Genomic DNA, 20054 nt, shown 5'->3' on the forward strand with positions numbered 1-20054 from the left:
TCTCTAAGGTTTAAGGACTAACTTCAACTTACCTGGCCCTGGGAATGGAATTCAGAGCCTGAAGTTAGCCACCAGCTTCCTACATTGTACCTGGTGAAAGACAAGTACCTCAATGGGATTCATAATAGCCATCACATTCAGTGGGAAGCTGTCTGGAATTAGGTAAGACACATTAAGAATGAGGTTACATCTGAAACCACACCTATTTCTGGGGTTTAGATGCCTCTATCCATTTTGGACCCATGGTCTGAAACATTTTCCTAAGGACAGATACTTACACTTCTGTTCATGGGATGAGCAGGATTCACTCAGAGGTACAATCACCACCCATCTTTTATTTAATTCTGTAGTGATTGGAACACCCATGCAGGAAGTGGGAGATCCAGGTCCAGCTGCCTCTTTTGCCAGAATGGCTTCAAACCCACATTTCTACCTCCAAAGAGGATGCCATAACCACAAAAATATAGATGCTTCTAGGTGGGAGCACTTCCATCCTTTTCACAAGAGGGATTATGGCTTAGCTCAGTGGCTAGAGAATTGAACTAGGAGGGACAAATCCTCTGGTCACAATGCTATGTTTGCATTGTGTCCATTGACTGTTGCATATAAAATACAAAAATAATCATGGGAGCTATGCTATTGTATAAAAGGTGAGCATCCCCACCACCACTGGCTAAAGGAAAGCCATCACAACTGCCTTTTATAGGTAGCCTGATCTATCAGCATGTTTAAGGTCTGCACAACCTTTTGCAAGCAGAATGTCTGGAGTCAGACTGGGCTGCTGCCAGGGTATGAGCTTGTTTGCTTTCTGGGTAGATGGTTGGCAAGTATGAATGTGAGGGTGGTCCTAAGTAGCAGCATAGATATACAACTTCTGTACCCATTGCCAAGTAGCATATCCATAGTAACAAATACAACTTCAATATCCATTGCTAGTCAGCAGTTTACTATGATTTTTTTTTTTAATATGGAATATTTTTTGAACCAAATTAGGGTATGTAACTTCTCTGACAAGATGGATTACAACAACTACTCCTTTACCTAACCTAAGGGGCAGAGTAGTCCAGTTCAGTTTCAAATGTCCTTGCCACATTTTGAGGCCATATGTGAGTAGTTATATTCTTGTATTTATATACTGATACTTCATGGAAACCAGAAGATTGCATATAATATCCAGCATTCAGTTCTTGATTCAGGAGAGCAAGCATATCAGTGCTTGCCTTAATAAGGATGAAAACTGCAGAGTATTTTCCAGTTTCTTTAATGAGACCTTTATCTAAGATACAGACCTTCTGATTCAAACCTTAAGATATTGTACCTTAAACCAGAATTAAAGTTATTTTTAAATATTGGTTGCTATATGAAATAATTTACAGAAACGGATTAGTAGCCAATTATTATCATACTTCAGAGTCAAAGAAAATCATTCTTCATCTCATGATGAAGGCTTTCAGCAATGTGTTCTCTACTGCCTGATAAGCCAAGTTTTTGTATGGAATGTACAGTTACTGAATGGAAAGAGAATGATAGGTACAGTGGACTGGGAAAGTTTATCCTACTATCAGGATTTTGTAGCAGCTTATGCTTACACTCCTTAGGCACTGGCTCAGAGCTAGTTGTGCCACCACGTATCATTTTGCACCATGAAATGAATTCAAGGGTTTCTAATTCTCAGCTTTGAATATTGTGAGGATTGTTTCTTTAACAAGATGATGGAGTTGGAAAAAGAGCTGAGAAAGAAGTGTCATGGCTATCTGGGTGTTGTTGGCAGGAATAAGGAAACTTCTTTGTTAAAGCAGTTAGTGACTCAATGAACTGAACCCATGTGGTACCAAAAGTAGTTGAAAACAGATGATTGCACTGGAGTGAGCTTTTTTTTTTTTTTTTTTTTTTTTTTTTTTTTGGGGGGCGCCGAAATGAAGCAACTACAGTCTCCAGAAGAACCGAAACTCTCCAGACATGCAGCATAGAACTGAAAGAGGTTCGATCAAAAACTGCACCTGTACATGAGGGCAAGTGGAGGAACTGAGAAGTCAAGTGACCAAAAGGTAGCTATTTTTCTAAATATAGTGGGTGGTGGGACACTGGATATATAAAACAGTCTGCAACTGAGCCAATTGTGGGCTGATTATGAGACAGTGCTCAAAAAGTTTAAGAAGTACAGGCAGTCCTCGGACTTACAACACAATTGGCTCCTGAAAACTGCGTCTTAAGTCAAAACGTTGCAACTCGAAAGCAATTTTCTCATAAAAACAAATGTTATAAATGGGGGATTGGTTCCTGAAACCCTGTTTTCACCAAAAATACCCCAGAATTTTGTACTCCACCAATTACAGATGAATAATATATCTACGTTCATTTATTTATATTGTAAATAGCAATCGTATTGATTTGGAAGGACTTCTTTGAGGTGACTTTGCTGGACTTTTTGAAAGGCGCTTGGTTGGACTTTTTGAAGGGTTCTTGGCTGGAGTCTGCTCAGGAGTCTTGGCTGCAGGTTTTTGTGGAGTCTCATTTGCTTTCTTTAAGAAAATGTCCAAGGAAGTCTGGACAAATGATCTCCAGGGAGATGAGTGACGCAGCGAACTTGTTCACTGGCATGGCGTCGCATTGGATCAAGCATTGTAAAGTCGAAACTGACGTCATAAAGTTGAAACAGGGTGTCAATTTATAAACATGGTAAGTGCAAAACGTTGTAACTCGAAACGTTGTAAGTCGAGGACTGCCTGTACTGTACTCCAAAAAATAATGAGACTTTCAAGAAATAACAATTTCACATCAGGTCACAAAAAGGGAGAATCCTTTAGGGAACTTGAAAAGGATCTTAGACTACTGAATCAATCCTGTAACTTTGGAGAATTCACAGTCTCTGCCTAAGAAACTAGAAGAACCAGAGTGGGCTTATTCAGAGTGGGTGATAGTACTAAAAAAAGGAAGAAACCCTTTGCCTTAGCATAGACCCAAAAGAACTTAATAAATATGTAAAAAGGGAATGTTTTCCCATTCCCACGAGGGAAGAAATCTTGGAAGAGACGGCACAAGCAACGTATTTCTCCACGTTAGATGCATCAGCTGGGTTCTGGCAGGTTCTATTAGAGAAAATAGCAGACATGTATGCAGGTTCAACACTCCATATGGAAGATTCTGCTTTTTCAGATTGTCTTTTGGGTGATTTTAGCACCAGAAGTGTTTCATAAGTATATACAACAAAAATTTGATGGCTCTGAAGGTGCCAAAGTGTACAAAAATGATATTTTAATATAGGGATGTACACTGGAAGAATGTGATTAGTGGCTTCAGAGAGCTCTGGAAAGGGCTTGGTCAGCAGGGTGAAAACTTAATGGACAAAAGTGCTAGTTTAGTGTCAGAGAAGTAACATAATTGAGTGAAGTAGAGACAAGTGAAGGGAATGTCCACAGGAGTAAAAAGGAATAGGAAACACCTGCAGCACATCAAGGAAGAACAGGAGAAGGAACAGTGTCCGAACCAGAGAACAACATGAAGATTAGAGCATAGAGAAAGTAAGCAAGACAATGCAGAGACTACAGCACAGGCTAATGCAGAGACTAAGGTGATGCCCCACAGATTTGCTATATAATGCTATTGCTTGAAATGAGTTGTGCTTTTTTGTTTGAAAAGGGGAAATATAACGGTTGTATATCTTTAAGAGATAGGCAGAGTTGGAGAGAGAGCTGCGAAAGAAGTGTCACGGCTGCCTGGGTGCTGTTGGCAGGAATAAAGAAACCTCTTTGTTAAAGTGGCTCCTGACACAGTTAACTGAACCCACAGCATGACACGTATCAATATTCCATTGATTTAGGGTCTTTTTAAATAATCCTTCATCTTTTCCAGTTCCTAGTCTGTGAATATGTACCAGAGGCAGATGTCTATAAGAGATTTTCTTAAGGAGACAATTATTAGCCCAGATCATCTTAATTATGCCTTCATAATCACAGCAGCTACATGTGAAATATTTGCTTGCCAGAGAACTTCAGAATTCTACCTGTTCATCCTATTTGCCTTACTTTTTTCAGACACATTAAATGGAAATGATTCAACTTCTAAATATTGTAGCTATAGGTTGTCTATGACTCACAAGAATAGAGTAATGAAGTTAGAACTACTAGTGTGTAGACTTTCAGTGTTTCCTGAAAAGTTATGCCACTCCTACCCCAAAGATAATCACACAATTTTCTGGTGTCTTCCCTGCCTTTGGTGATTTTGCTGGAAACTTCATCAGTGATGTGAACTTTGGTCAGTTAAGTGAATAAACTCATCTACAGCTTGAAGCAAATGCCCTGTCAGCGCTGTGAATGGTTGTACATAGGGCTAACCTAGGAACAGGTGGGTATATAACCTTTGACTTTTAGGCAACAATAAGTCAGTTGAAAACTTTTCCATGAAGCTAAAAAATGGTCCCTAATGACTTACATTCTAGGAATGGGTAACCAAGGAACAGCCACCAGCAAACAGAGGGGTTTTTCCCCCACCCCGTGCATCACTCTGATGGGGCTTTGCACCCCCAAGCCTTCTACACCAGTGGCAGGCCTCTGGGGTGCAAAGACGCTGGCTTTGGCATGACAGGCCAACCTCTGGCACCAAACCCCTGATTCCTGCCTGTGCTTCTACCTGAGCCCTAGGAGTGCCCCTGAGGAAGGGTGGCTGGATCTGGCCAAGATCTGTATTTTTTTTGTCTGTTTACATTTCAGGCGGCAAGACTCCACAAGTATATCAAATAAGAAGATGGCACCCGTCTCTATCCCTCTGTCCCACTACCAACCTGTTTGGTGGCTCCTGATCTGGTCATTCACCTGGGAAACCAAAGGACATGGTTTAAAGACTGTCTGAAGCCTCTGCTGGCTGGGCAGAGGCCCTTGTCAGGAGTGGCCATTCCCCTCCTCCCCCGTATTGGGCTACTGTGGCCCCAAAGGCCATCCTACACAAGGAATCTAAGAGAGAAAGTAACCCAGTTGGCTTGCCTCCTGATGCTGGGCCTGCTAGTTGGCTTAGGAGGTGCAAGTTCAAAGCTGCCCTTTACCTCCTCTTTTCTGCTGCAGGGATTTTTTCCAACTGCCCTATGCCTACCTCCAATGGGCCCCTGAACCCACCGTACCAATGACAGAGATCTGGGACTCAAAGATGAGAAGTTGGATACAGCCCATTTCATCATAAATTTATCCAGCCACTACGGAGTTTATCAGGACAGCCAACCTTAAGCAACTTCCATAAGCCTTTTCAGGTGAGAGGTGACATTCTTTTGCAAGATGAACAAGGACAACATGGAGGGCAATATGTTGGTATTTGCAGTGAAGCAAGGATGCTATCTATTATTCCTCTTTCTTTCCTGAAGGCAATAAGGTGTCAGGCAAAAATTTCACAGCTGTGTATCAAGTGAAGCATTTGAGTCTAATTCTCTCAAGAATCTTGGCAGCAATCATTAGTAGGAAGATTCCCCCAATCAAACTTCTACCCTTCCTATAGACAGGGACAACAATGCATTTTTGTATTGAGGAATCACTTCTTTTAGGCCAGTGATTCTCAACCAGGGTTCCATGGCACCCAGGAGTGCTTCAAGATCTTGGGGTCAGGCATGGCTACCTGAGCCCCCACCAGGGAGAGAAGCTCCATAGCCCCAGTGAGTGGGTAGAGATGTGGAGCCCCAGTGAGGGGGAAACCAGAGGGCTGGGAGCCTGGTGTGTGCGTGATTTTGTGTAGAGTTGCCCCAGAAGGAGCCAGGGCAAGCTTGGCCCCAGTTGGGTAATTGGCTGGCCACTACCAGTGAGGGTGGTAGGAGAGGCTCAAAAGACAGTACATCTGCCACCCAAGGTGTGCACTAGATAAAGCCTATGGCCGAAAGGGTCTGCTCCAAGAGGGAGCAAGGCGATATAAGTTGTCGATGTGTGAAAGAGACCCTGTGAGAGGGGGTGGAGCTCGAGAGGCCCTAGTGAGAGGACATTTATGGTGACATAAATGTGTGTGTGTATGAGGCCTGACACTGAGAACTAAGCTTGGTCCAGCTGCAGGCCAGGAGTATTTGTGTCACCTGGCTGCCATCTGCGAGACTTGGGCTGCAACGTAGGGGAGGATCGGAGCCACCGATAGCAACCCCCTGGCATCAGGGGAGGAATGGGCAGCCTCCCACCTAATTAGAAACAATTATAAAATGGCAAGGTGTGGCAGGTGAGTGAGGTGGGCGGTTAACCCAGAAACAGGTGGGCAAGCCAATGGTGGACTGGCCCTGAGAAGGCCCCCTGTTACAGGCTCCTTTAGAGTGACTGATTGATAGGGCTTTGTGTTGGGCTGGGTTAGGTTTGTGTTGGGCTGGGTTAGCTAGCTGAGGGGTGGAGCTAGGCTAGGCTGCCTGTAACAGTTCATAGTGAATAGAGAAGGAGTTTGCCATAGGAATGAGTCAGGGAGTATGAGACTGTGTGTGTATGTGAATGTGCATGAGAGCACAGGTATGGTTGTTTGGCGTATGGGTTTTGTGTTTTTTGTTTTTCTGTTTTGTTTACAACCTAGGTGTCCTCCAGGGAGCAAAGGGGGCACAAACAGAGGCTGGGTCAGCAGTTATGATCTGCATGGGATGTGCCATGTTTGTGTTCCACCCAAGGGGTCAAAAACATTTCACTTTCACCAGGGGTAAGTGGTTGTCTGCCCTGGAAGAAAAGACTAAATGGTTGGAAACATGGCACTAGTCACCTTATATCAAAGGTCCAGTGCACCTTATATCAAAAAAGAGGAAGATTACTCGGCTGGGAGTTATAAGAGATTGGCACTGGAGAAGCCAAAGGGAAAAGAGAGGTGGCAGCACGTGACTGCTTGAAGAAGAAGGGTCCCCAGAATTTAAGAGGAGCAGACTGAAGTCAGCAACCGCTTTCAAGCACTCAGTGGTGGAAGAGTTGAGCAAAAAGCAGAGGAAATGATATTAGCAGGCATGATGCAAAGGGACTCTCCAGTCTAGAGAGCTGGAAGTGCAAGGCTCCATTGATAGGGGCTCTAGGATCACTGTACCAGCAAGAAAGTAGTGATGATGATAGGTTGGAAAAAGAGACACCTATTTGTCCCCTGGATTTGGGGTCCTGGGAGGTGTGCCCAGATTCTGAATTTGGGATGTCCCAGAAAGATTGCCAAAGCTGATCCAGTCTTCAGATCATTACTCTTCCCTGCTTGTCCATGTAGGCACCAATGATACTGCCAGGGATGATACTGAGCAGACCAGAGGTGACTACAATGCTCTTGGCAGAAGGATTAAAAAGAACTAGGAGCACAAGTGGTGTTCTCAGCAATTCTCCCCATGGAAGGCAAGGGCCCATGCAGGAACCACTGTATCCTGGAAATAAATGTGTGACTGAGATTGTGGTGTCAGTGTGAAGACTGTGGATTCTTTGCTAATTAGTGGACGTTCCAGGGAGGAAGGCTGCTGTCAAAAGATGGGATCCACGTTACTAGAACTGAAAAGGGCACCATGAGGTGCTGTCTGGCCAATCTTGTAAGGAGGGCTTTAAATTAGGTTAAATGGGGGATGGTGAACAAAACCCTCCAGCAACAGAGCAAACGCTCCAGAGGGGAAAATGTTATACCTAGGATGACTCTGGGGGCTTTTATTTTATCCGGAGAAGTATAAAACAAGCCAAAGCAAGTTCCTTTGAACTGTATGCCAGTTTACTGGGAGATTAGCAATCAGATAAAATTGCCAATAGCAGCTAGACGCAGCAGAGAATACATAGACATACTTGCTACCAGGCGGTGAGGTCTCAGGGTGCTCAGAATGTGTCCTCACAGTCGAGGCAAATTCCAGACTCTCGCACCTCTGCCTTTGTGTGGAAGAGTTTTATACAGTTCAGATTCAAATTTCTGTATTTCCTCCCATTTCTCTACGATAACTATCTCTTGGTCATCAAGTAGGGAGCAGGGACACTGAGTCATGACCTGTGACCACTGTTCTTACCTGGGGTCATTAATTGGCATTATCACCAGCCTAGACATCTCAATTCACTTACTGGAGACTGTTCCTTACAACCTGTTTTTTCTTACATGCTAAATCCCGTGATTCAGCCTGGACTGTTTCTGGGATCGGTCTATCTGGAAGAAAAATGTGGTGACACACCCAACACCAAGCAGTTTGGGGTCTCAGGTCTTTCCAACAAAAGACGCGTGGGGGGGGGAGGAGGGGGAGGGCGTGTCCTCAGGAAGACGTGTGCGCGCGTATGTGTGTGAGAAGTATGGGGATAAACAAAATGAACTGGAATACTGTCTGTGACAGGAACTTTGATCTGACTGGTACCACAGAGATCTGGCAGGCCAGGTCTTATGACTGGAATGTCAGCACTGAGGGCTACATTCTGTTTTGGAAAGAGGTTTGGGAGAAAGGTGGTAGTCTTGCTTTGTATGTCAAAAACACTGACATTTTCTGTTCCAGAAGATTGAGGTTACAACTAGAGGATCATCTATACTGGATTTTTTCCTGATCAATAGGGAAGGCTTGGTGGAGGATGTGAAGTAATGAGAAGGAAGCAATCATGATATGATAGAATTCCAGAACCTGAGATGGGCACCAGAACCAGGGTGCTAGATTTCAAAAAGGTGATTCAAGACGGTGGATTTCAACTGATTAATAGGCTTGGTGCCACAGGAAGACAGACTGAAGAATAAAGGTGCCCAAGAGGGCTGGAAGCTTCTAAAGGACACAGTATTGGAAGCCCAACAAGAAACTGTTTTGACACAGTGGAAGCACAAGAAAAATCTTAAGAGATCAGTGTGGCTGCACAAGGAGGTTCTAGGATGTTTCAAATGCAAAAGGAAAGCATACAGGCAATGGAAAATTAGGCAGGGGACTGAGGAAGCATTCTAAGAAATAGCAAGAACCTGCAGGGACAAAATTAGGAATGCAAAGTTAAAAAAAAAAAATCAGCTGCACCTGACCAGGGAAATTAAAGATGACAAAAAGAGTCTCCATAAGTATCATGGCCAGAAAAGACCAAGGAAGCTGTGGATCCACAGTTAAATAGCCAAGGAACTCTTAACAGGAGATGCAAAGAAGGCGGAGCTACCCAACAGCTACTTTGCCTCAGTCTTCACAAAAAACTGAGCTGGAATTAGACACAAAAAAGATTATTTGGATAAGGAAAGGGACAAGCTGAAGGATGAGATAATAAAGAAGACAGTGAGAGCTCTTGCTGGGTCTGCTTGTAGTTGTTCCTTGCCCTCCGGTGTGTCCACTTCTCCCCACAGTTTTGTGTCATCCGCAAACTTGGACAGAGTACACTTCACTCCCTCGTCCAAGTCGCTGATGAAGACATTGAAGAGTATCGGTCCAAGGACCGAGCCCTGCGGGACCCCACTGCCCACACCCTTCCAGGTTGACACTGACCCATCCACTACAACTCTCTGGGTACGACCACACGAGCGCGGTTGTCCAATATGTGGTGCCGCAAAAGGGGTAAAAAAAAACCTCATGGGAAAAAAAATGGAGCAGCACATGCACAGGCAGCATGCCCTTGCAGTGTGAACACCAGACTGTGCAGTATGTGGTGGTGCAAATGTGTTTGTGGCACCACATATCGCATGTCTGTGCTCATCTGAACACACCCTAAGGGGGAACAGTATAGCAGTCTTCAAATACTTGAAGGGGTGCCATAAAAAAAAGGAAAATCACCTTTTCTCTCTTGCTGCAAAGCATAGGTGACACATAGTAGGAGCACTGGGGGACACGTGTCCCCAGCCCCCAAGATTGGCTGCTGCTGATGCTGCCGCCAGCATCTGCAGGCAGTCGCCGCTCACCACTCCCCAACTGTGGCTGCCTGTGGGCGGTCCCCACTCAGTCCAGTCTTGCCATTAACGTCACTGCGGCTGCCTGCAGGCGGTCCCCGCTCGGCCCTCCCTTGCTGCCAATGTCACCACGGTCACCTACAGGTTGTCCTCACTTGCTGTCGCCACGCCCTCCCCACTGACACTGCTGTCTGCGGGCGGTCACCACACCCCGCCAGCCTCAGAAGGCACAAGTCATTCATGCTGCCAAGAGTAGGACACGACCTGCACGACTTGGTTGCAGCAGAGTAGATTTAGATTGGATGTCTAGAAAAACTTCTTCACTGTTAGAATAGTGAAGCAGTCGAATGAAGTGCCCAGAGAAATTGTGGCATAGTACCCAGAGAAATTGTGGCATCTCTATCATTTTGTGTGTTCAAGGAGAGGTGGAACAAGCATTGGTCAGGGATGATTTATACGTAGCTATGCCTGTGTTCTACAATAGGTATTTACTCTGCTTCTGGGCATGCAGAGGAATTTTTCCCCTCCTGCTGCTATATATGTTAGGGACTTTTTTAAGCCTTCCCCAGAGGCACTGGGTATGGGCTGCAACCATGGATGGGGGATTTTGACTGGGAGGTGTCAGTGCTCGTTTTGGGATTTCAACCTGGTTCTTGGCTAGAGGGTCATGCCACTCTGCTCAGGGTCATACCAATTTGGGGTGAAGAATGGGGGCCATATTTGGGGTCAGGAAGGAATTTTATTGATGTCCAGACTGGTATGGACTGTGGGGATTTTTGCCTTCCTCTGTAATGCAGGGTGTGGCCCTCTTCCTGGGATCTCTTGAGTATGTTTTAACTATCTTTGCAGCAGCAGGATGTTGGCTGCTGCAGTCCCCCTGCTTTCCCTGTGGCAGGTTATGGTGTTATGTCAGGGTTGATTGTGTAGTTTTGCCACGAGGTAAGACCAGGCGTGCTCAACCCCAGTCTGCAGGCCAGGTACAGTGCCACCATGTCATCTGGCCCACAAGTCTCCCCCCAGATCTGAGGGGAGCCCCACGGTCTGTGACCCCGTCACTAAACTGGGCACTCAGGGGATACTGAGTGCAATCCTGGTGCACGGGGGGTAGACAGGCCCCATATGGGGCCTTGGGCCCCAATTTACATTGGGCAGCAGTGGTGCAAGCGTCCTTGGAGCATAACCTTGGTAGGTTGTGCCGGGCAGGCGCAGAGCCGATGACAGCTGTGGAAGAGCCAGGCAGAGGCAGCACCAGGCTGCAGGGCCACATCCTGATGCACGATTGTGTCCACAGACCAGCCCAGGGCCAGTCACCTGCCCCGCGGGGCCAAACCCACAGAAGTAAAGTTAAGCAAGGGATTTGTATGGGATGGTTTGGCTAGGGATGATTCTGCCTGAGGCGGGGGAGGGGGCCTAGATACCCTCTCCAGACCCCCTCCAGCCCAACTGCCTAAGCAGAGCTTCCCCAGAGCTTTCGCTCCTAGCACCTCTCTCTCTCGCTCTCTCTCTCACCTGCTTCAGAGTGAGCCGCGAAGGGGCAACTCTGACCCGGCCTGCACCGTGCTTCAGACGTGGGGGGCGGCAAGTGGGCGCACACCCAGGGCCCGCGAGCCAAGGCTCCTCCCGGGGGCGGCCGGCCCGCTCGCTGCCGCCAGGGGGCGCTTGGGCCCAGCTCCACCGCCAGCGGCTGCAGCAGCTCGCGGCTCGGTCGCCCGCGCGAGGCTGGGCCGGGCCGGCCAGGGCAAAGGAGCCGCGAGGGGGCGGCGGAGGCAGGTTGGCGGCGCGGGGATCTGCCCTGGGGGGAGGGCGGCCGCGGCCGGGCGGGGTCCGATCCGCTCACATCCCGCGCGGCCTTGGCACGGCCTGAGGGCGCTCCCGGCCCCGCCGCTGTGTTGCAGCCCGGCGGCTCCCGTGCGACTCGAGGTCTCTGCCCCTCTCCGCTCCCCCTGCCCGATCCCACCCGCCCCGCCGGGGCCGTGCGGGATCCTTGCCACCGCCCCACGGGCCTCATGCGGCGCGGGGACAGACCGGGCAAGGCCCGCCGAGGAGGACGGTTGAGCGCCCTGAGGTAAACCGTCCCTTGCGCTGCAGGAACAGCAGCCGGACGCCTGGGTGGGGCCGTGGGGGAGCGGCGCGCGCCGCCGCCCCTGCGTCTCCGCGCTGCAGCCAGCGCCTCGGGCCGGGCAGTGTCGGTTCCCAGGCGTGTGGGCGGGCGCTGAGAAGGCCGCGCTCTTGTGACCGTTTGTGGTTGATCTCGGCGGCCATGCTGCGCTGTCCCGCGGCCATGCTGCTTGGATGCCTTTGAGGACGGGTGCGGGGCCCTGCGCAGTACCCTCCTCCGCCACGCTCGTTCCCATGTTTTGAGCCTTAGACCCACACGACACTCCTATCCTGTTTTTTCTCATGAGCTGTCTCATTCGTCCATTAGCCCTGGTAAAAAGGGGGGACTAGGTAGCCAGGTGAGCCTTGCCCGTGGGAATCGGATGGACAAATAGGCTCCCTTTGAAATCTGCAGCGCGGGGCACTTCCTTGGCTGGAGAGGTGGCTGTGGTGCAAGAGGATCTGGGCTGTATGTGAGCAGACCCGGCTGCTTGTTGACCAGTTGCTCTCCGTCTCCGCCTCTGCAGGTGAGGGGCCTGGCAGCGCACCACCTTTCCAAGAGTGATGTTATTTCTCTATCCTGCATTTTTCAGTGCAATTGCAGGCGAAGCTTTCTACCATCCCTGATGTTCGCCAGAATGTATTGGAAGTTTTCCTATTTGACTCCAAACATGGTTTGTTCATGCTTACGTGATGGTAACAAGAAGCATTCAGTCAAAACAAAAACGTTTGATAGGACTACGAAAGAACCGAGGAATGGGAGGTTCAGGATCAGCAACTAAATGAAATAAGCCATGTTATCCTACACCTTTGTTCCATTCATTGTCAAAAATACCTAAAATATGAATATACTGAAAATATTTCAAATTCTCCAGCTCTAATTAGAGAGTATGAGAGAGGGGACTTGGATACCTAAATTGTTCTTTAAGGTCTCTGTATGTGTGTCACCAAAACACTCAAAACCCAGTGACCATTAATGAAAGTATAGCTGTATAACTTGCCCAAGGAGATACCAGAAAGTCTGGGAGACCCCCAAAGTATCAAATTAGTTCCTTTATCTGCAAGAGCATCCGTGGTCACCTCCTTTTTAGTTTTCCGCACAAGCCTGGCATGATGTAGGAGTGATTTCAAGGCCCAGAGTTATACCAGAGTATTCCAGGAGTCTTTCAGGAGCATGGATTAAGCTAACCTGGAAGAAATGCTGTTAGGTAGAATAAGAGCTTCCACACAAGGACCTGTTTCAAAATAGTTGTTCCAGAATATTTTATTCCCTTAAGAGCTTATCAACAACCATTTTCTGAGGTTTCTGTATGATAACAGTTCTATATTATCCATTCTTGTGAAAAAAAACATATAAATTATGGAACAATTTTTCCAGGCAGCAGTAACTAGCATAGGTTTGCTAATTTAAAAAAAATAGAGAAAACAGTAAAACTTTTAGAGAATTTTTTTCAGCTTCTAACAAATACATGAGTATACATACAAAAAATTGTTAGGATAGCCTGACAATTGTTATATTTTGTTCTTCCCTTGTCATCACTGGTGATACAGATAAATAGAAAGAAAAATTGTAGCTTCTCTCTCTCCTTAGCATGTGTTTCTCTCTTCTGTTTGCTTCCTAGCTTAGTATGAGGATGTTAATGGAAGAAGCACCATCTGCTTAAAAAAAGGTTGTTGGAAAATGTTTTAAAATATCTACACAAGTGAGTGTACATAACAAGAAAGGGGGCTAGCTAGTACATACCAGCACTGGACTGACCTGGCCTGACCTGACCTGAGCCCATGACATTTCACAGTCATAATGTTTGTTTAGGACAGTCTGCTTCCCATTTCAAACACTGAACTGAATTAGGGATAAACAAACACAATGACAATATAAAGACCCCAGAATTCCAGGAGTCAACACAGGTAGATCCAGGTGGAGAGAGTCCACAAGTTGCAGCGTCCAACACAGCTAATAGTTTTGTCACTATGACTCAGTATAGCAAAGCTCCATGCAGTTTCTCCAATATCTGGGCTTTCAAGAAAAGCAACAATTATTGCAAGATTTACCATAAAATCCCTGCCGTTGGCAACACTGAATGTAGAATGCCACAATAATGTTAAGTAATAACAAACCCAGAATAACCACATGCTTTAAATGTGTTGTCTGGCAAGAGGACAAAGGCCAAGACTTCTGTCATCTGGGGAGTATAGGCGGCCTGTATAATCCCTACATTTTGAACTGTTTGTTTTTCTGTAATAGCTGCAGGGTTTTGAAGTGGGTTTGGGCCTGTGGCAGGATGAGAGAGTCTGAAGTACTTTGGTTATACCAGCTACCTCATGGACCTTGCTGCTATATTGGGTCTTTGTACAAGCACAGATCCATCTTCAGTGTTCAAGCCTTAATTTTAAACAATGTGGTCAAATTGCTTATTATCTGGCCCTTTCCACATATTTTAGTAGGGCTTGTAAGAAGCAGAATCTGATGCTAAAGATTCAGATTATAGATGTGCCATGTTGCATAGATCAGTACTTGTCAGTCAATACAAAATAAAAAACATTTTTATCAAGGCAGTAGTATTTTCTGGATGCACCTTACTTGTACTTTGGCCTTATTCCTAAAATTAGGTGTGGTTTTGGCATTCCATTGTATTCAGTATTAAAGCTGTACTGAAGTCCATGAAAATATGCCAGTCCCTTCATTAAAAATGGCTTGCAGAAATGGCTTCCAGGATCAGGAAAGTGATCAGTATGTGCTGAATATACTGAGTAGCCAGATTAGTGAAGATATGCTATCAAAAATATGCATACTTGTTTTATCATTTATTTGTAGATTCTGTGAAATCCATGCTCATCAAGTCTAACTGCATCGATCTCAGAGGGATGTCCCAGATGTACCACATTAGAATGGTGCAGCTGTCAGAGACTTCGTGAATTATGGAGGAAGCCCTTAGATAGTAAGTCCCAGTTTTATGATGTATTTTATGCCATCCATATGTGTACAATTACATAAGAACTTTGAAAATAGCTCAATATGTTGTAAGAAAAGCTCCAACCTGATCTCTTAGACTAGTTATAATGCTGGAGTGGCACAGCACTATCACACCTCCACATTATTCCTTCCTGCTTATTGAATAATTTTTCAAATTATTTTTCAAATAATTTAAGTAATTTTGCAAATCAACTACACATAGTTATTATGAAAATCTGGCAACACAAACAGATTCCCAGTGACTTGAGAGATGTTAGAATTATTACCATATTCAAGAAAGGAGATAGATCAGATTGCAGCAGTTATCATGGTACTGCACTCTTGTCCATACCTGAGAAGATTCTCACTCTTTCATCAATAGACTTACTTGCCTTGCTGAGGAGAATCTACTCAACTTCCAACATAGTTTCAGAGCATCAGATGTACAGCAGATACACTTTTTCTTGCCAGACAGCGGCAGAAGAACTGCTGTGAACACCAAGATCTTTACATGGCCTTCATCATCCTTACTAAGGTCTTTGATCAAATCTACAGAGAGGTCCTATGGAGGATCCTGATGAGATTTGGATGCCTGCCAATTTTTTTTATCATTATCAGACAACTTAATGACAGCACCTGTCCTAAGCAGTGGCTCAGAAATGAACTTTTTCACTATTAGAATGGGAGTTGAGCAAGGATGTAAGATTGCATCAACACTTTTCCATCTATATCTCAGCTATTCCACTTCTCATTGCTGATAGACTTCAATCTAGAGTCAGCATTCATTATTGTATGGACAGGAATCTTTCTAACATCAACAGGTTACATTCCAAGTCCAAGATAGTCAACACCTCCTATACTGATCTTCAGTATGCTGATGATCGTGTTGTGTGTGCCCACTCAACTGAAGAGCTCCAGCTCATTTTTGTTTGCTTCTGTGAAGTCTTAGAAATGATTGGACTCACTGTCAACTTAATGAAAACCAAGATACTTTACCAACTCATCCCAAACCAACCAGCTGTTTCTCCTCACAGTATTATTAGAGAGCAGTCCTTGCGAATGTTGAGCATTTCCCCTACCTGAGTAGCCATTTTTTCCAAAAAGTAAATACAGACAATGATATTCAACATCAGATAAAATCTGCTAGTGCTGCCTTTGGATATCTCCAAAATTGTGTCTTCAGTGATTATGACACCAGGACCCAAACCGACTTCTCGACTGCCAGGCTGTTAACCCTACTTTGTAGTATGGGTGTGAAATTTGGATGACATATTGGAAACACCTGAATGTTTTTTAACGTAACCATCAGTGGTATCTTCAGAAAATCCTCCATATCAGCTGGAAGGACAGAAGAATGAATGCCAGCATTTTGGCTCACCACTAGCACAGAAGCCATGTTTATACCAGCTTTGGCGGACAAATCGTGTCATAAGGGTGCCTGACAACTGGCTCCCAAAATAAATACTTGTACTCCCAATTCGCTGATGATCACCACTCTAAAGGTGGTCAGAGAAGAGATTCAAGGACCCCTTCAAGGCCAATCTGAAGAACTACAATATTAAAATCACTACCTAGGAGACTCAAGCACTGAATCATCCCCAGTGGTGGTATGTTGTATGACAAGGCATCAGTCATTTTGAGCAAACTCACCTCCCTTTGGAGGCAGATAGAAGAGAGAGACAAAGGGAAAGAGCAATGACTTGGCATTGGCCGCCTCCTCCTCCAATGACTTTTCTGCTTACTGGAAGATTGTCATCCTTGTATCAGGGGACTTCCAGAACTGACAATGTTTGAATGATTTTTCAAATTCACTGTATATTTGAAACATCCATAAAACCCCTAGATACTACAGCTGTTTTTTCCTGTGTCAAACGCCCCTTTTGGAGAATACATTCTATTACTGGCAGGAGTAGCTCAATTTTGTGGCTATTAATCTCAGGGTTTCCCTTTTCTCTCCTCACTTAAAATATAAATAATCTAGCTTTTCCCCATCTAAATGCCCAGTACCTAGTGCTGTTAATCTTCACAGGAACTGAAGTGTCACAAGAGTGAACAGAAAGACAGCCACTTAAAATTTGCCTTTGTGAACAACAGGTCTCAAGGAATAGTTCACAGAGATCTTTGCTCTTTGGTTAAAATGGTCTTTTGTTTTACAGTGGGTTAGCATTTGGGCCACTATTAAGATTCAAAACAGGTTTGAATATTTCTATATCAAGAATGTATGGACTTGTTATAATTAGCTATAAATCTTTTTGGCAGGTATATTAAATCCTGTGCTTCTGATTCTAAGTCATTTGCTACCTATTAGGTTTCATTCTGGTTTATTTATATGGAGCAGATTACTCCCAATCTAGTTTTCGCAGGATTCTTATACCATCTTCTGAAATACTCGATACAGGACAATGTCAGGCACGATACTACATCAGAGAAATTTTGATTCTGACCTAGTACAACAATTCTTACATTCTTGTATAAGGAACGCTTACCAGATTACACTTTGATGTCACGCTGATGTTCTTACCAGAAGAGTCACAACTTATCTACTTAATAGTTCTGCCTGCCCAAATCTAAGCCTATGTGAATGCCAAATTTCAGTAAAATTACCAGCAGGAGTTCTGTTTTTTTAAAGTAAATATGGAGCACTAAAGTTTCAAGGGCATCATTTAGTACAGGGGCGGGCAACTATTTTGTACAGAGGGCCGCTTACTGAGTTTCAGCAAACCATTGAGGGCCGCATGACAGGCAGCCCAGGGCAGATTAATATTAATTATCTAAATTTTTTAGGGGCCTTGCAGGCCAGATAGAATGGCCTGGCAGGCCACATCCGGCCCCTGGGCCACATTTTGCCCACCCCTGTATTATCCTGTATTTTAATGATCTTAAATCATTGGCAGATAATTTTAATCTGAATTTGTAGATACATTTAATTTTAATCATTTGCAGGTAATTAAAATACAGATAAAATCTTAAATGTGTGATTTACTATGACCACAGATCTTTGGTTGCTACTTGTCCACCATAAATTGGAGCTCATCCAGGTTTCCATTCCTAGTTATGCCACTGGTATTTAGTTCCAGTAGTGAAAAATACACCTCCACCTAGCATACTGTTGCTTAAGAACAAAGTTCTTGATTCTGCAAAGATTTAGCTTTTGTCTACATGACAGAGTTCTGCTGGCAGAGCTAGGTTGGCTGGAGAGGGTGGTCTGAAAAAATAAAAATCATATTTTATAACCAGTGTAGTTCGAGTGATAAAACTACTGATGTGGACAAAGCTGTCAGCCAGAGGTGGCTATTGTTAGCTATGGTTCTCATTTAGGGGAGCTGGCATAGCTCTGAAATTACCCATCTTCTGGCAGAGCAGCATTCACACTAGATGCATTAAGCTGTTGCTGTAGTTCAAGTGGCAGCCACACCCTAGTATAGACCTAGCTGTAAGCATGGATGTAACCTTATTGACTCCACTAGGACTAGACACAGGCCTGCAATGCAGCAGGGTCACACCTGGCCCACTACTCTAAAAGGGTGAGCACCACTGGTCTATAATATAGAAAGAGTACTATAGAATCCAGACTAAATTTAACCTAAACCTCATTCATAATTATCTGATACCATGAGGAAATTTACTTTAAAAACTTCATCCTTCCATTTTTTTAACTCTTACAAATATAAAAAAACAGAATGTGAATGCCTTATTTACATTGGTGAGCAGTTACTTCCATTGACATCAAGTAGAGCTGTAACTAACTACTTGAATTAGGTTGGGCTGGGGTTCACAGTCCGGTGCAGTATCATTAAAAGGAGTATTTGATCATTCATTATTTCACTGGATTAATCTTTCAACTCCAGACTGGATTTAAAACTTGGCTTTGGTCTGATGTGGAAATGTGCTGCTTGGTTAGTGGACATTTGTTCACAATATAAATGTATTATAGTTTGACAGCTCTGTACAAGTGGCAGTCTTTGCCACAAAAAAAAACCAACTAGAAAAAAACAACCCCCAGGCACTGGAAAGCCACAGGAGGTGTGAACTAGAAGTATTATACATTTTTTAAGAATTGTGTGGTGTAATTTATGCAGTACATCCCTGCCTGACTGGGTCTGGATAATTCCATTAGTTGTTTTAGTGAGAAACAAAGATAAGCAAGTGCTTTATGTGGGTTAGTGTTTACATTTTTAGCTTTACCTTTTTTTAAATTTGTTCTCTAAGAAGGTTTGCTGTGGCCAAATTCCTGAAAACTTTAATTTGGTTTTTTAATTGACATATTCACACTGGATGTATTTTATTTCTTTAAATTGGCAGGTCCATTTATAAGATTGGAAATAACTGTGATAAAGTCATCTGTCTGGATATGGAGGTCTTTTGAGAGAGGATATTCAGCCTTGGTAAATGGATTTGCGGATTTGCATGGGGTAAATGCAGAGCCAAAAATAAACTTCTGAAATTGAATCTCAGCACAAGAATGATGGCTCCTCAGCTGTATATACATGCTTTCAATATCTCTGCAGTAGAGAATAGGCGATTATGTATAAATGGAACACCATGGATTTGGCATCTCCTGGAAGAATGTGTTGAGAATGCGTGGGAGTACTGGAGCGTTGTCATAGGACTCATTTCCATTGTCTGTTTTCTGTTTGCTGCGCTACCGTAAGTTTAAAGTCTTAAGTCTTGAGATTCACATGGGTAATCTTGCCCGAAGCCTTTTTTCAAAAGCTGCCTTTTTTTAGTTTATCTTGAATACTTTTCTATATCTGCATAATACAGATAGAATAAGGCAAAGAAGCATGTTGTTCACATATAGAACTATATTTGGTGGTAGACAAATGAGGCTGATATACTGTTCTGTTGCACTGACGTGACACTAATCTCTACCACTTAGCATCAGAGAATAAATCACCTCTTCCCTTTTATCTCCCCCACTCTTAAAATGTGTGCATGTGCACACTCACACACATGCACACACACAACCCATAGAGGAAACTAGATTAGTACTTATTTAAACCACATGTTATGTCACAGATATTATCCTGCTCTTCCCAGCCGGTGAACATGGGGTCAGAAGAAGTGCATCATTCAGTACTTCTGCAGTGCCAGATTGGTTTCTGTGTAGGGCAATTACGCTGGGTTAACATTTCAAGCAGAGAGGATGGCAGAAATAGAAGAGGAAATATTCCCTGCATGTGAAACTGTGTCAAGTAACTGGGATTGACTCCAAGATCTATCCACACAGGCAGTG

At 44.5% G+C, this 20054-nt stretch overlaps 1 protein-coding gene and 1 long non-coding RNA gene across 7 annotated transcripts in view; both read left to right on the forward strand.

Moving 5' to 3' along the window:
* The first annotated feature begins 72 nt into the window (after positions 1-72).
* LOC109284194 (uncharacterized) lies at positions 73-9161 on the forward strand. The gene is made up of 4 exons (XR_002091553.2): positions 73-162; positions 1923-2048; positions 5058-5239; positions 8420-9161. It is a non-coding gene; the product is annotated as an uncharacterized LOC109284194 (long non-coding RNA).
* Positions 9162-11433: 2272 nt separating this feature from the next.
* Positions 11434-20054, forward strand: part of SLC66A1L (solute carrier family 66 member 1 like) — a 28554-nt gene continuing 19933 nt past the window's right edge. Inside the window, exons 1-4 of one of the 6 annotated variants that reach the window (XM_019491688.2) lie at positions 11434-11538; positions 12281-12392; positions 14681-14804; positions 19121-19465. In XM_019491688.2, coding sequence (XP_019347233.1) covers positions 19281-19465 — 185 coding nt within the window. In that variant the 5' untranslated portion in view covers positions 11434-11538; positions 12281-12392; positions 14681-14804; positions 19121-19280. Of the gene's footprint in view, positions 11539-11720; positions 11834-12193; positions 12540-14680; positions 14805-19120; positions 19466-20054 lie in introns of those variants that run through there. The other 5 variants (XM_014602874.3, XM_014602878.3, XM_059731070.1 and 2 more) reach the window with 5 other exon arrangements.

The sequence above is a fragment of the Alligator mississippiensis genome, chromosome 7, assembly GCF_030867095.1.
Source record: "Alligator mississippiensis isolate rAllMis1 chromosome 7, rAllMis1, whole genome shotgun sequence".
Classification (NCBI taxonomy): Eukaryota; Metazoa; Chordata; order Crocodylia; family Alligatoridae; genus Alligator; species Alligator mississippiensis.